Source organism: Colobus angolensis, unplaced genomic scaffold (assembly GCF_000951035.1).
Source record: "Colobus angolensis palliatus isolate OR3802 unplaced genomic scaffold, Cang.pa_1.0 Scaffold92, whole genome shotgun sequence".
In the NCBI taxonomy this organism is placed as follows: Eukaryota; Metazoa; Chordata; class Mammalia; order Primates; family Cercopithecidae; genus Colobus; species Colobus angolensis.
Window position 1 is genome coordinate 7,165,950 of NW_012123154.1, and position 16,794 is coordinate 7,182,743.

A 16,794-nucleotide genomic window follows, 5' to 3' on the forward strand; every position below is an offset into this window, starting at 1 on the left:
CAAGGGGCTGAGGGAGAAAGTAATGAGACTGGAGCAATTGTCAGTACGACCCACTAGTCCCTCCACCTAGAACATGCTCCTGAACGTGCTTCTGCTCTGTGTGGTGGGCTGCCTTTGTCTCTCCCACAGGACCCAGCCCAGTCATCACCTCTGCACTCAGATGTCTCTGACCCTCCCAAGTGGCTGCACCCCGCATACTCCAGTTACCACCCTCATCACCTTGCCTCATTCCTGGACTTTGCTGCCAGACTACGATTTATCTCCAGCACCTTTCCTAATAACTGACACTAATAGGCATTCAATGTTTGTTTATTGAATGGTGAATATACCAAACAAATTATCTAAAAATATTTCAGGTGTATGTATACCGTTGAAGAAAATTCAAGAAGATAAACCGTGTGTGTGTGTTTTTAAAGAACCCAAAAGATTGTTCAGTAATTGCAGTGTTTTAACTACCTTGGAAGTTGCCTGTGACTGGCAGGGAGGGGATGTAAAGATTTTTTTTTTAGAAGAAATAAATGGTAGTTTTTTTGAAAAATACTTATTCAAATTATCTCATTTAATTCTTAAAGCCCTTCTTAGGGGTCCTGTTTTGTCCCCTTTTTTGCATTTGTGGAAACCAAAAAGTGTAGCTGTGGTTAACGCTGAGATAGAATTCACATGGAATTCAAAGGCATCCTCTTGTCCCAGGTGCCTGAACTCTTACGAACCATGCTGAGTTGCATGTCCTTTAACTGTATTTTTCATGTTGTTAAAGTGAGTCCACTCTCACCAGTCTTTGTTGAGTCCCTTCATTGGTGCTGAAACCAGGCTCTTGGGAACCTTATTGGCAGTGTTTAATTCTTTTGTAATTTATGTCTCTTTGAAGTCTGTCTGTCCAGCTTGGGTTACATAAAGATGCTTTGAATCTGGAATGGCTGTTACTGCATATCATGGGGCAGCTGTGAGTACCTGGTGGTCTCAGAATTTTGATAAGTTCCGAGACTGCTATTGGTATACTGAGGAAGATCTGCATTCACTGATTATACAGGCCAGGAGCAACAGTGAGGATTAGCATGGTTACCTAGTATGCATGCCTTTCTGGTGTATTGATTTCCCAGAATGTTTCTCAAATTTCATGTACCTATGAGCCTTATTCTTGGGGTAAACTTATTTATACTGCTAGACTCCTTGCAATTGACACAGTACCACTTCTGAGCACTCACCCTTCACAGATAACCCTAGCTGGAGTAACCTGAATTAGTAAGGACACGTTTTCTTTCATCTGTACACCTTTGAATTAGTAAACCAAAGATTAAAACACTAATTTTAAAAAACTTTCTAGATTTTGGGGGCTAGGTGTATGAAATTCTATGAAACAAAATAAGTTTATAATTATTTGCCAGGTTTTCTTGAGGGAGTGGCTTGCTTATAACTCTTATGAGAAGTAAATCCTTTGTGTTCCCTCAAGTCACAGTCCTTGGATCCAGCATCCAGGGCCTTTCTGATATGCACACCTCTCTTGGTGCCTCAGCCACCTTTCTTCTTGGCGCCAAATGTGTTCCCAGTTGAGGAATTTCTTACAGTCACGTGCTTCATGCTAACATTTTGGTTAAGGATGGGCTGCATGTATTATAGCAGTCCCATAAGATCATAGTGCCATGTTTATACTGTACCTTTTCTATGTTTAGATTCACAAGTACTTTGTGTTACAATTGTCTGCAGTATTCGGTACAGTATGTGCTGTACAGTTTTGTAGCCTGGGAACAATAGGATATTGCATACAGTCTAGGTGTGTGGCAGGCTATACCTTCTAAGTTTGCCTAGGCATACTGTGATGTTCCCACAATGGTAAAATTTCCTAATGGCACATTTCAACGTGCATTTCCACACATTCCTCAGAATGTATCTCTGTTGTTAAGCAACACATGACTGAACTTGCAGTTCCCTACCTGAAACAGACGTGTTACATAGCCACATCCCTGATTTCCTTCAGGGTCTGTTCACATGTTATCAGTGAGTCCTTTTGACCAAGTATTATGAATAGTCCCCACCCCCACTTTTCCCTAATGTGCTCCTGTTCGGTGTCTTCCCCGTACCGTCTGTCCACATCCAATATACTCTAAATAGTTCATGTTTCTTATTTTTTAAATTGCTCTCTCCCCCAGAAGGTAGGTGTGCTGTTTTCATTTACTGTAGAAAAATGCCTTGAATTAATATGTGCTAAATATTTGTTGAACGATTAAATGCAACATACAATTTAGTAAGTTTACAACTACTACATATTTATGGAAAGAAATATGTTGATTCTTTCTCATTATGGGCAACAGTGAATAAAGTAAGCTAATCCTGGACTTGGGTATTTGTGTCATTTATCATATTTGCTCTAAGTGGTTGATTCAAAGTGCTGATTTCATTTGCTTTTCATAGCTTCATCTATTTTTAATTAAAATTGGAGGGGCAATTATATAGTGATTAAATGCAAATGTTTTATAATTTCCAAATTTATCTGATGAACCGAAAGAACTAAAACCAAGGTATGTTTTAAGGGAATTAATGTGTTTTCCAAATCATGTTGTGGCCATTGCTGTGGACTGGCAGTATCTATTCACCATACGTAATGACTGGAAGGCAGCTGTGGACACCCTGTTCCTTTTGCCAGCGTAGGAATGGAAGTCCTGATGATTAACACTGAAAAGGAAGACTTCTGGCAGCTTCTGGAAAAGATTTCCTGAAGCCTAAGAAAGAAGCAGAGCAAGAGATGCTCCTTTTGCTTCTGGATATCGCCTTGTCTGAAAAAGAAGCTTGCAGCTGGGGAGCTCTGATTGCCAGCCTGAGGGTGAAGCTTGACCTGCAATGCAGCCAGCCGCCTCTGCACTTCTTGTTTAGTTAGATGATACATTTCCTTCCTGCTCAACCGTTGTAAGCTGGCGTTTTGGTAACTGCAGCCCCAGGAACATCAAAACAGACACATCTCATGTCATAATTTTGAACGTCATAATGTCATAATTTTGAATATTTATTTCATTGCTACATCATTGCCACTTGTACCTCATAATAAATCCATTTTGAAAACCTTTCCTATGACTGAATTGAGCTTATATGCATTTACTTTTCTTAATTCATTTTTGCTTGCTTTTTCCCTCAAATTTTAGAACTAAAATGAGTTTGGATGGCAAAAAGTTTTTTGGAAACACTGAAATAAAATCTTGTAGGGCAAATTCATCCATATGGGTTGTTAAAGCACTTGTAGTCTAGAATGTGTTTTTGTTAAGTTTTAAAAAGTTTATAGAGGTCTAGAGGAGGAAAGGTATAATACGATCTCAGCTTCTTTGAAGTTCACAATATTGTTTATTTTTGTACTGATTTCATCTCTGGAAATAGCTATGACCAGGCATTAACTATTTTATAATATACCTTCCACTTTGGACAGGGCAAAAAAAATGAATATTTTTTGCTATGTGCTTTTGCTTTCTCCTGTTTTTCCTATGTTTTGCAATTTCAATTTTAGAGACAAATAAGTTTAAGTTGGCTAGAGAAAGCTGACTCTCAGAGGCATTGTATGTCGGAATGTTGGTATACTAGTAGTATTTGAACATGTAGCATTATAATTTTTTTTTTCAAATGAAACTTCTAAACTCATTAAGAATGGGGTTTTCAGGCAGTTTAAATCTTTATCGTTTGGTGAGAAAACATTTCATTGCTTGTATAACATATGGAACACAGTTTGAGAGCCTGCTACAAGTGGGGTCAGTGAAGGATGACCCTGTAATTTTTCATTCAGACAGATAGTTTCGAGAGTGAAATAATTCCAGGATAGCAGACATAAACTGGGAGTGTCTCAGGCAAACTAGACTCATGGCACTGAAGTGGTGGATGCTGGAGTAAAAATACGGATCTCTGGTACATAGGAGTAGAGAAGTACTAATGTGAGTCCCCTTCCCTCTTCTACTCAGCTACTGGAGTGCGATGCGCCTAAGAAGCCCTGGCCCTGCAGGGAAGCTCCACAGCCATTTAGACTTAGCAGAGTAGTCACACCACTGGGTGTATTCAGCTCTTCAGCAAGTGTTCATTGAGCAGTTGCTATGTGCCAAGTATTAGCTGAGGTGCTGAGAGTGATAAATTACTTGATTCTTGAGATTCTTAAGCTTTTTCCCATTCATTCAGCAGAACTTGGCAATGAATCATTCCGTACCTGTTCCATTAACAGTTGAGGGAAGTAAAAATGATTATTTAAATGGTGAAAGGGAGGGCAGCCCTAAATTTGAATTTGAAATATGATGTCTTTTACTAGGCCTTCATCTCTACCTCCTCCTCCCTGAACTTGAACTACGATTAGGACCTCTGTATAATCCGTTTGCGATCTGTCTTACAGTTAGAGGTAACTTAGGTGTAGAACACAACTGTATGTGTTGATGTCAGGTGTACTAGTGGTGAGTTTTGTGTGGAAATCGTGTTGCAAATGGTAACTGCAGGAAATGTAAGTGATGCGGCAGGGTCCTGTGTGTCTGTCTCTGTCTCTTCTAAAATTTGGAAAGAGGAACGTGGGAGTATGTTTTTGTCGATAAAAGAAAAATGAAGAGACATAGAAAAAACAGTGAAAAAGGAAAAATAATAAAAAAGAAGAGTGATACATCGAAATGAGAATTTTCCAGACCACATTAGTGTGCATACATGAGCTGCACAGAGCTGCTTAAGATTAGAACACTGCCCTTCATGTCACCTTGACCTTCCTGCCGCAGGCTGTGCATGCACAGAGCACTCCCTTTAGTGACTATGCTTGCTAGGAGATTCTTAATGAGGTCAGGAGCAGTCCAGGATCAGCAAACGCAATCTTTGAACTCTTGAATTTAGCTTTTTTCCAAATAGTTGGATTTAATTGAGGATCTGTTTTAATGTTCCACATACAAAATACCAAATAACTTCAAATAACCAACTTAATATAATAGATTTTAGACTGGCTTTAATTTTAAAATCAGTTTTCATATACCCTGATATCTTATTTTTCTTAGGACTTGTAAAAGGAAGAAGAACTTTTAAATTTTCATATATTTTAGCTGTTATAGAATAATATGATTACTTGTAGGGATTTCCTTTAGAAGATAATAAATAGTTATGTATGATTTCTTTTTCTTTTTAACTGTTTTTCAAGTAGAATAAATAAAGATATAAGTGAAAACATTGAGTGTACCTGAATAACAGAAAATGCAAGTGCGTCTTAGTTGCCTCATTGCTGAATTCAAACTTCAGGACTTAGGAATTAATCGCTTATGAGCACAAAAGGAGCTTGAACTCATATTGAACTTTTGGCAGGTTTAGACATGACTATTGTAGAGATTCATGAACATTTAAACAATGATTTTGTTTTAATTTGAAGTAAAAAGCTAACGTAGACAAAAGATATTAACACATGAGCCTTTAATATGAAGTTGAAGAGTAAACTATTTTCCTACCTCACTTTTTAAGCATGCAATTTTAGAAACTATTCATTACCTGCACTATTGATTAAATGTTTGAGAATATTATTTTTCCTGGTTTAATATGACAGAAAACCCTACAAAAACTCAAGTTAACTTTGTGAATAAAAAAATGCAGGACTTAAAGAGAGATCTACTTCAGAGCCAGCAGTCCCACCGGAAGAGGCTGAGCCGCACACTGAGCCCGAGGAGCAGGCTCCTGTGGAGGCAGGTAAGCTTGTCCTCATCCTCGAGTCTTGTCCAGGTGTGCCTGAACCTGACAGGTATCCCCATTTGCAGAATTCTGTTTTGCCTGGAATTTGTTTCACATTGTTTACAGAATAAATATCTACTTTTTTTCTCGTCTGAAATTATATAGTATTTTTCTAGTAGAAATTGGCATAGGATAATTTTAATTTTTAAGATCAGCTCTAAGGCAGACAGTTGTTCTTTGTCCAAAACCACACGTTTAGGAACATCATGAACTGAATGTTGTTTCTTGATTCCAATTCCAGCACTACTGTACTATATTACCTTGAAAGTGAAAATATACACAATTCTACACTCGTGTTACCATTTGTCACGTAATTTAATAGATCTAGTGGTTTCTCAATCTTTTTTATATGAGAGTCTCCTGTCTATCTTAAAAGACTTCCCAAACCTCCCTGTGGCCATCTATGGAGCCTGTTTTGTGTCTACATGGGTTCATAAATCAAGCATCTCTGTAGTTAACCCAAAGTCTATGACTATAGGTAAGAAAATCGTGAAATATTTTAATAAGTTAGTAAATTTAATACAGTCTCTAAATCTCTGGTTTTCTTATGCCACCTATTGGAAGTTTAAGGAATGACACTACATATTTACTGAAAAGTACTAGATCCAAATGGTACTTTGGCTGATTTTATCACATGTGCTGAGGAATAACATTTGATTTTTCTTCCTTTAAGGCCAATATGTTGCTCTGAATTTTGTTGTTTGTTGAATTTTTAATCCTAGGACAATGTATTCTTTCTCATTCCTGTAGAATTGCTATGATCATACCATAGCTCCAGAACAGAGGGTAACTTTTAAAACATTTTATAATTTAATGTGTGTTTGGATTTAGCACCTCAAATTTTACTTTGTACTAAAATAAAACCGCTCTTGACCCCTACATTTCTTTTTATCTGCCACCTAATCCCTCTCCTCTCTATAGTAGCCACAATTTTGAAAGAAGAATCCACAATTACTTTTTTACCTTATTTTCCATTCACTGTTTTAACCCACTACACTCCGGCGTCTGCATCTTCCAGTCCCCTCCAGAGGAGAGAATATTTGAATGTTTATTTCATTGCAAAATTATGGAAAGCTGAAATGACATGGAGCCCTCACTAAGTTGAAAGCCGGTGCTAGTAGCAGATGATTCTGGAGAAGTGTGTGAGGGCTCAGTTGTGGAGGTATTACATTCTGCTCCTAGGAACTGAGGCTTTCACCAGTTTGGGCAAAGATAGCCATTAAAGAGTGAGCAGAGTGCACCACCCTCCACTTCTGGTAACTCAAATTACATTCTCTTTGGATGGTGATTTCAGCAGTTATGAACCTGGAAATGCAGTTAGGAAGCTATCTTAGGCTTTGTGAGAGTGGACGGCAATCAGCAGACTCTATAATTGCGCAAGACTGCATATATAAATGGCTTGTGAAATAATAAACAATTATTAAAAATAGGCATTTTTATGCTTTGGAAATGATTTTGTAGTATGATTAGCATAGCAGATATTACATTTAAACTCTTTTCCTTCCTGAGGTCTGAATTAACTTATTCTATTGTTTTGTCATGGGAGATTAGCTCTTTGACATAACTGTTGCCACTGGCATTACCTCACATAACGGTATTTGTGATACCAAGTGTGGTGCTACTTTTATTCACTGAACATAGATTATATTTACTAGAGAACTTATAACAGTATCAATATAGTTATAGCTCCTTGTTCATTGTGTGATATTGCAGTTAAATCTGAAAATCTGTTAAACACCACAGTGTTTTTGGAATGTCATCATTTATGTTCACTTTTGTAATTCACTTTATTTGAGTCTATGGACTTCAGTGTCAGATGTGGTTCTCCAAAGCTGAAAGGATTGTCAGTTACAATGTAAGGTTTTCTACTGACACTTCCTGACAAACCTGAGTGAGAGCAGTCAGCCACCTCTGAGTACTCAGTCCTCCCACCCGCAAGAATGCCCTTTCTCCTCTCAGGGAAGATAGATAATGGTTGGCCAGATACTTAAATCTGTATTGACGTTGTCTTCCACATTTGTGTCTTTATTCCCAACTATTTCCCTTTATGAAAGCTTTGTTCTTCCCACTTTATTTTATCATTATTGCAAATTTTATTAACTAGAAACTGGAGTCATTTTGCTTTTAATAAGGCTCTTTTGTTAAATAAAAATCTGAGTCTGACTTAGTTTTCTTTCTTTAAAAATCTTATTGAAAGTCTTTTAACGCTTAAGTCTGTTGATAGAATAAAACAAATTTCACATATCTACCATGTTTGCCAGCACAGAACAAAAAATGGTAAGCTGACAGAAATAATGCATAGCTGCTTAGTCAAATGTGTTCATTTTAATGTGTATGCACTAATACCATATTTGAGTGTTAGGGGTCCATGTTAATGTTTGAACTTTTCTACTTAGCTATGTTTTGCAATTATTTTAGAACCTCAGAATATCGAAGATGAAGCAAAAGAACAAATTCAGTCCCTTCTCCATGAAATGGTACATGCAGAACATGGTATGAATTAAAATCTGCTCTTTGTTTTGAGTTACTAAAATAACACTTAGTTATGTAAAATGACTTGGACATTTGTTTTAAAATGTAAAGGCTAATTGGGTGTTTGCGTTTTTTAAAGTTTTTGAATTCAAAGTTAGAGAACAGGTGTTGTTTTTGAAATAGCACCAAACTTGCTTTATTCCACTTCTCTGTGGAGGACCTCACTGCATACATCTAAGAGAGAACTGGTGGGAATAAATGAGAATGAACAGATTGAAAACAGTGATCCATCAGGAACAGAAGAGGAGGGCGGAGAGGAGAAAAGTGGGACACAGGCCCACGGTCAGGCCTATCCAGGTGTCGTCCTCCACCTCGATTTCGCTTTATGGTTGGCTGGTCACCACAACAAAAACGAAGACACATTTAATTGGATAGGTTGCACTAAGCAGACAGGAAAAAAAACTTGAGAATATAAAACATTTTCCCAGTACTTAAATTTTAAAGTTTCTCATGGCGAGCTCTGTGTAGAGGATCCAGAAACTAATGTTTTAAGGTTTTATAAGGCTGCTTCTTGAAGCATCCCTTGATAAAAACAGAGATTGTGATCCCAAAACATAACTCAAAAAGGGATGGTGGAGTGGGCAGGATGCTCTGGAATCCTGATTCTCCTGATGGTTTGGTGATCCAAGGGTGGCCTAAAGGAAAATAAAATTATATTTCTTAAAAACAAACAATGCCCTATAGTATAAACTGTTTGTTGCCAGTAGATGCTGGGGGCGTAGGAGCCTGTACCCTTTTATTTCTAGCCTCTTTGCCACCTGGAAAGCTACTCACTGGCCTGTATGAGCAAGTGCAGGCTTCCCCTTCCTCACGCCTTCCCTCCCCACCACACCCCAACTTTAACTTAACAGAAGGAAAATCCAGTCTAAATAAATAAGTGATTTAAATATAATGGGGTAAGTGCTGTTATGGTAATAAAACATGGGATGCTCTTTAGGTCTTACTCAGAAGCGGGGTCAGAAGCGGCTGGTGTAGACCTTTGCCAGGCCAGTGCTATTTTAAGCAGAGGGCATATGCCAGAGACAGGAAAGGACCTGAAAGTAGTTCAGAGTGGATGGCACGTGGAATGTGTAGGTGGAGAGTCATGAGAAAAAGAGTATTTTTTACTTGATTCTAAGAGTAACTGAAGCCATTGGGGAAGGTATTTAGGAGTGTTGTGCCTTCTGTCTGCAGCATGGAAAATGCATGGGAGGGATTCAAGAGTGCAGCTGGGAGACGAGACGTAGGTTGTACAGGTAACAATGATTTGGGATGGTAGCAAACTTGCCTCAGCCAAGGGAGGGGATGGAGAGAAATAGACCCCTAAGATGTTTAGGCGGTGGGAGGTGGGCAGGCAGCCAAAAGAGGGAAGTAGTCAAGTCTAGCACCATGTCCTGGCCACAGCCTCCTTCTTGGACTTGTTCTTTTCTTTAATCACATTTAGAAAATCACATTTATGGCTCATGGCTATAAATAATTCTTTGTATGTTGATAGCTTTTAAATATATAGCTGCAGCCCTGATTGCTCATCTAAACTCCGGGTTTACCTAACTGCCTACTTGGCATCTCAATTTGGATGTCTTATGGATGTCTCAGACTTAAAGCATGCTTGCCACAGAACTCATGATTCTTCCCACACCTCACAGCTCCTCCTCACCCCAATCCTCCCCAAATTTCTTATACTAGTTTTTTATATTTTAGTTAATGGTCCTCCTATCCTCTTAGTTGCTTAACTTGAAAACTCGAGAGTTTTCTTTGATTTTTCTTCTCTCCTCACATATAATCCATCAGCAAATCCTGTCAGCATTGCCCCAGCACTGATTTTGGCTCTCTAGGGCCTCGGTGTGACTGTGGCTTCTTGCCATGACCATTGCAGTAGCACAGTAGCATCCCGCTGGGTCTCCCTGTTTCCATACTTGCTCCTCTGTAACCTGTGCTTAATGTGGCCCAGCCAGTTGTGCCTTGTCTGATCCCAGCCTCTTTTTCCCCTTCAGTGACTTTTCTCTAACCCAACTGGCCTCTCTTTTCCTTGTAATTGCCAAGCCTATCACTGTTTTGGCACCCCTGCACCTGGTATATCTTTCGCTGAGATGTGTGTCCCACCCCTGCCCAATCATATCTCTCAGACTGAACATAACCTCGCTGCCTCCATCATGGTGCATTCACAACTGGATTGAGGTCCTGCATCTGCCATTAATTAGCCATGTGGCTTTAGCACAGTTTTTCAAGTTCTTCATCTTTCAAAGTAGGATACCAGTACCTACCTCACAGGGAGAATATAACAGCTACAGAGGGCTTGACCGTGCCTAGAGTCTCGTGAACCCTTAGGAAATTTTTCATGGTAGGTTGTCACTGAGCAGTGGAGACTCAAAGATAGTGTTCAATGTTTGACTGGTTTCCTTACAGAAAACGGGAATACTTCCATTGAATAGCTGCATATGAAAGCTAAATCCTGCTAGTGTAAAAATCATCAAATTTCAGTGGATAGAATGAAAGCAGAATAAGGAAAGAGGAGTGTGATAAAAAGAAAAAGAGAAGGAAAATGTGCAACAGAAATTCAAATTGGTGGTTTGCTGAATAGCAGAAAATCTGAAATGAGGAAAAACAATATTGCAAGCTATGAGGAGAAGACAGAAAACAAATAGCATCAACATAAATAGGCCTGCCTGATTCACTAACACCCGAGAGCATCACCTTGCCACACTAAAGGGAGAGTAACTAAGGAAGGCTTCTTGCAGTCTGGGCTGGGGTTGCAGGTAGGGTGATTCAGTAGCTGTACAAATGACAATGTCATTATTACTCTAATAATGATGATAGTCACACCTAAATACTTGGGGCCAGGCATTTTTCTAAGTGTTTTAATCTTCACAACATTGTTATAAAACTTCACAACATTGTTATAAATAGATATTATTCCCATTTTATGGGAGAAATCTGTGGCACAGGATAGTTAAGTAATTTGCCCACAGTCACGCTGGTATGGAAGAGCCTGAATCTACAGCCATGCATTCCAGACACCATACTCCTCCTAATCCCTGAACTGCACTGCAAAGCCAAGTCCTGCCCATTCACGTTCTTTAGAGTATTGTACACAGGAGATACTCTGCTGGAAGCCAGGTCAAGTTACATTGGGATGAAATACCCAGTCTTAACCATGTTGCAGTGGAATAATGTAACATGTCCAACCTCTACACAAAAGAAGCAGAGCAGTTCAGTATATCATAGAAGTTAATCACAGAAGAGAAAGTGGGCATCTTTGCATAACTTAAAGCCTAATAGGAACTTTTGAATATATAGTATGATTCGGGTAAACCTGTGACCTAGCATATAATTCATTTTTATTTTATTTTATTTTATTGTATTTATTTTTTTGAGACAGTCTCACTGTGTCACCCAGGCTGGAGTGCAGTGGCACCATCTTGGCTAACTGCAACTTCTGCCTCCCAGGTTCAAGCAGTTCTCCTGCCTCAGCCTCCCAAGTAGCTGGGACTACAGGCATGGGCCACCACGCCTGACTAATTGTTGTACTTTTAGTAGAAATGGAGTTTTACCATGTTGGCCAGACTGGTCTTGAACTCCTGACCTCAAGTGATCTGCCTGCCTCAGCCTCCCAAAGTGCTGGGATTGCAGGCGTGAGCCGCCATGCCTGGCCCTAGCATATAATTTAGATAGGTGGCTAGTTACTCTTTGCTATAGAATATTTGAATAGTCATTTAAAGTTGTTACCTGGAATTCTATGTAAATTCCCAGGAAAAGGCCATAGAGTAGCCTTTTCTCTGACCTGAGGATAATTGAAGAGGCAAATATATTAGTAATAATTAGGAATTATTTTATTCATTCATCAAATATTTAATGAGTGCTTCCTATAGCTAGACATGCCCTAGGTGGCTGGGAATATATAATGAATAAAATATATAAGCTTCCTGTCCTGATATACAACATCCTAATGAGAGGAAACCTGTCCCCCACCACATATACTTAGACAGATTAGCACTTGGCCAGAGGAAGAAAATAGCTGTAGAGTGGACAATGGTGTCTTCAGCGGCCAAAAGGAGGGGCAGGGGGAGCCCCAGCAGCAGGAGCAGGTGTGTGGCGGCCCTTCACAAGGGGCTTTTGTGTCTCAGTTGGCTGTTGCCAGTGGGTCCTCACTATAAACCAGTGTCACTTTGTTCATTGTTATAGTTGAAGGAGAAGACTTGCAACAAGAAGATGGACCCACAGGAGAACCACAACAAGAGGATGGCGAGTTTCTTACGGTGACTGTTACAGATAATAGATTTAAGACCCTGGAAGTCGAAGTATCTCATGAAGGTAGAATATTTTTTTTTCAAGTTTCAGGATAAAATATAATCAATGACTTATAATTACTGAAGTTTTTCTTAAACCCCTTTAAAATGGATATTTAACTTTTGCTTAGATTTTTAAAAGTTGACGCTTAAAGCTTCAATTAAAGCGAATTTTTTCTTAAAATAGATTCCTTGATTTTGGTTCAAAGCACTTTTCAGGAAAACTCAGAGTATACAAATTTCTTATAAATAGTAAGTCAAATACTTCAGGAAACTAGTGTTACTGTATTCTTCTGCTTAGGGTGCTATTTGTTAAATGAAATTCAAACAACTGATGAAATATTGGACGTGATAATCTATCACAGGCTCATGTTCTTACATGAACTCTGTAATTACAGTGAGCAAAACACAATTCTTAGCTTCTGTACCAGGCACTGGCAAACTTTTTTTTTGTAGATAGCCAGAGAGTAAATGAGGTTCCCCAGATCATACAGAGTCTGTTCAGCTACTCAACTCTGCCATCACAGCATAATAGTAGCCTTCGATAGTTCCTAAGTGGGTCAGTGTGGCTGTGTTTTTATACAACTTATTTATAAAATCCTACCCAACATGGCTGGTAAATGCAGCGGCTTGAGCACAGCTCACTCCAGCCTTGACCTCCCAGGCTCAAGCAATCCTCCCACTTCAGCCTCTCCTGTAGCTGGAACCACAGACATATGCTACCATGCCCTGCCAATTTTTAAATTTTTTATAGTGGCAAGGTGGTTATGTCGCCCAAGCTGTCTCAAACTCCTGGCCTCAAGCAGTTCTCCTGCCTCAGCTTCCCAAAGTGTTGGGATTCAGGCATAAGCCGTTGTGTGTCCAGTTAGCAAACACTTTTTAAAAGCACAAAAATAATGAAAAGTAGTTTATCTACTTTGCACAATACTAAATATTTTGGAAAATAACTTTAGAAGCAGGTAGCTCTTACTTTATGAGTACATGTATTTCCAAAAACTTACATCCATGCCTATTGTTTAGAGCAGGAAATGCACTTTCCCATAAAAATATGGGATGGTTTTGTTTTCAAAAGAATTGTGTATAATGCATAATTTTCTGTGAAAAATACAAGCACACAATCCTTTTGAACATCTATATGATTGTTTTTTGCTGCAGTACACATTGAAAATAGGCACTTATAGACTAGCTTCAGAACTTTATCCCTTTAGTAATCATTTATGTCATGATTTCTTTGGAACAGTGTTTCCAGTTTCTGAGTAGGGATACTGATAAAATGATTTCCACATTTCCTGTTGCTTCTTCTCTCCAGTCTTTGGCCAAAATGGCTCAGTAAGATTGACAGTTGCTCAGAATTTTGTATCTACATGTTGCTTATGCAACAAATTTCAGTTAAGATGCTCAAATAAACAGAAGCATGAGGAATTTGATATTAAAGTTGGGAGTCACAGATTGGGAGTAGGAAGAAACACTTCTAAGAAGTTCACAAATTGCAGAAACCTTACTTTCTGCTCTAATCTTTAATTAGGACATAGATGCAGTTTGAACTTAAAAGTTGGTTGTTAAAAGTCTTCAGAAAATAAAAATATTTATTCTTTGTATATGTATTAAATAAAATTAACAAGGTCATAAGTGTGGTGACGGTCATACAATGGCAGCTCTTTTGCTATCTGAGGTGTATGGGTTAAGTGTTCAACACATTTACTCTTCAGCTCCCTAAGGGTATAAAGCCTCTGCCACTGTTTTTCTCTGTTCCCATCCATAGTTGCTGTACTTTCGCTCTAGAAAATGGTAGGACAGGTCCAGGAAATAGCACATTCTACTGGGATGTGAAGTGGATTAGAAATGAACAGCTTTCCTGGTTTGGCCTGTGTCACTGTCACTCTAAGTTGTCCTCTCTCTTTAGTCCAAGGGTGGTGGTTGTCAGCCTTGTGGGGTTGAGTGGATTGAGAAGAAGAATGTGTGAGACATCCCACAGTGTAGTTCTAGTGAAATAGAAAAGTGTTAAACAGCACTTTAATTGATAATCCCATTTTTAAATTTTTTTAATAAAATTAATGATACGCATAGATTCAAAGTACTTATACAGGATATATACATACCAGTTTGTAAAGGCAGTAAATATCAATCTAATATATATATTTTTTCAGAAACCGAGCATAGTTACCATGTGGAAGAGACAGGTGAGATTTTAATTTAATATTGTTATTTCTTAATTAGGGTGAGTCTTCTTTAAAAGGGCATCATAAAGTATATAATACCTGTTATTAATGATATATTTAAATATACACAGCATATGCAATTAATAATTTTATTATATGTTTTATAATTTATGATATTTCTTTTTGAATATGCTTTTTTGTGTTTTGACACCTATTTCCTGAGGATAAATTCTCAGTAGGATTACTAGTTCAAAAGATACAGTGGAATTGCATGTTTTGTAGCTTTCAATTACAAAGTCAATGAAAGGTCTAAATCATGTTTTGTCACATGCCAGCACGCCTAAAGGGCATGGCCACGGGAGGTGGACGCATCATCTGTTAGCACTTTACTGTTTTGCAGTTTGAGTATAAACCAGTTGATAACAGTCCCCTCTTATTCAGCTTTGCATTTGGCATTTAACACACTTAATACCTATTTGTTCCAGGAATGAGCATGTTTGAATATCATTATGACTTAATTTTGCATTTCTATCATAACTAAAAAGTGTGTCTTTCTGGTTTCGAATATTACATGTATTCCTTATTTGAGACATAGTTGTAATTTCCTAATTATTCCCTAATTTATAGTTTCACAAGACTATAATCAGGATATGGAAGAGATGATGTCTGAGCAGGAAAATCCAGGTTTGTAAATGTTTAAATTATTGGTATGTGTTTTCTGATTGACACAGTGGCCAAGGCCGTTTTATTCCAGGGTTAACAATTGTGATTCAACACAGAGATCCCTGTATGGTATTTATAATCACTTTTGATTGGTCAGATATTTATAGAAATGTCTGAATGTAGTTTAATACTACATGGAGGGATGAGTGAAAAAGGAGACATATGGAGGGATGAGAGAAAAAGGAGATGTATTTTTCAAACCACTGTTGAGATTTTGGTCATTGTAGGTAGGGTGCAGGAAAGAGTATTTGAAAATTGAAGGGGCAGTGTGATGTACTATAAAGTCAAGGCTGGGTACAAATCCCAGTTCTACTTTTTCCTGTCTTTGTGACTTAGACATCAAATTGTGAAACGTTATTCAGCTTAAATTTTATTAAATGATAATGAAAACATCTATCTGGCAAAGTTGTGAAGATAATTAATTTAAGAATCTCCTAGAATGCTGTCTGGCAGTGTGTTTGGTTTTTTCCTGTTTGGCAAAGGTGTATTTTTGTTTTTTAGATTCCAGTGAACCAGTAGGAGAAGATGAAAGATCGCACCACGATACAGGTATTAGATGAGCATTTTCATTTGATTTAAAATATTACCGTAGATTTTTCAGTCATGCTGTGTTTACATGGTGATTTTTCTTTTAAAGGCATCAAAGAAGTAATTTCAGCATCTAATTCATGACATTTTGTTGTATAACAAAGTTAGACTGTTATAAGAATATCAGGCTTTAATATTTCACCTCATCAACTAACCCCTCCATAACAAAAGAGGATGTCAAATTTTAATGCTGTTTTTGTGTATCAAATTCTTCTGTGCCAATTTGAGAAAGTTTAATGAAAATAATTTACCTGCTGTTTAGTTGCTTTTGGGCAGAGGCATTTATTACTGACTGTGCAGACATTAATATTTGAAGGAATAGAGTTCTGTGTTTATGACTAAGTAGTTTTTTGTTTGTTTTAACTGAACAGGTGTATAGAATGACTCAGTTAATACTTATTTTGCTTTTATTCTCTTTTTTTTTTTTTTTTTTTTGCAGATGATGTAACATACCAAGTCTATGAGGAACAAGGTTTGCAAATGCTTTCTTTTATTATCTTTTTTTATTTTTTTATTTTTATTTTTTGAGATGGAGTTTCGCTCTTGTTGCCCAGGCTGCTGTACAGTGGAACAATCTTGGCCCACTACAGCCTCCGCCTCCTGGGTTCAAGTGATTCTCCTGCCTCAGCCTCCTGAGTAGCTGGGATTACAGGCATGTGCCACCACGCCTGGCTAATTATTTTTAAAATTATTTTATTATTTTTTTTTTTATTTTTTGAGATGGAGTTTCGCTCTTGTTGCCCAGGCTGGAGTACAGTGGAACAATCTTGGCCCACTGCAAACTCCACCTCCCAGGTTCAAGCGATTCTCCTGCCTCA

The 16,794-nt window shown here is 38.1% G+C and overlaps 1 protein-coding gene across 2 annotated transcripts in view; it reads left to right on the top strand.

Moving 5' to 3' along the window:
- Window positions 1-16,794, top strand: part of ASPH (aspartate beta-hydroxylase) — a 195,036-nt gene that overhangs the window by 31,487 nt on the left and 146,755 nt on the right. For both annotated transcript variants that reach the window (XM_011931942.1, XM_011931941.1), the window contains 7 exons: window positions 5,575-5,667; window positions 8,128-8,202; window positions 12,403-12,531; window positions 14,654-14,686; window positions 15,293-15,349; window positions 15,890-15,937; window positions 16,416-16,448. In XM_011931942.1, the coding sequence (XP_011787332.1) occupies window positions 5,575-5,667; window positions 8,128-8,202; window positions 12,403-12,531; window positions 14,654-14,686; window positions 15,293-15,349; window positions 15,890-15,937; window positions 16,416-16,448 (468 nt within the window). The remainder of the gene's footprint in view (window positions 1-5,574; window positions 5,668-8,127; window positions 8,203-12,402; window positions 12,532-14,653; window positions 14,687-15,292; window positions 15,350-15,889; window positions 15,938-16,415; window positions 16,449-16,794) is intronic.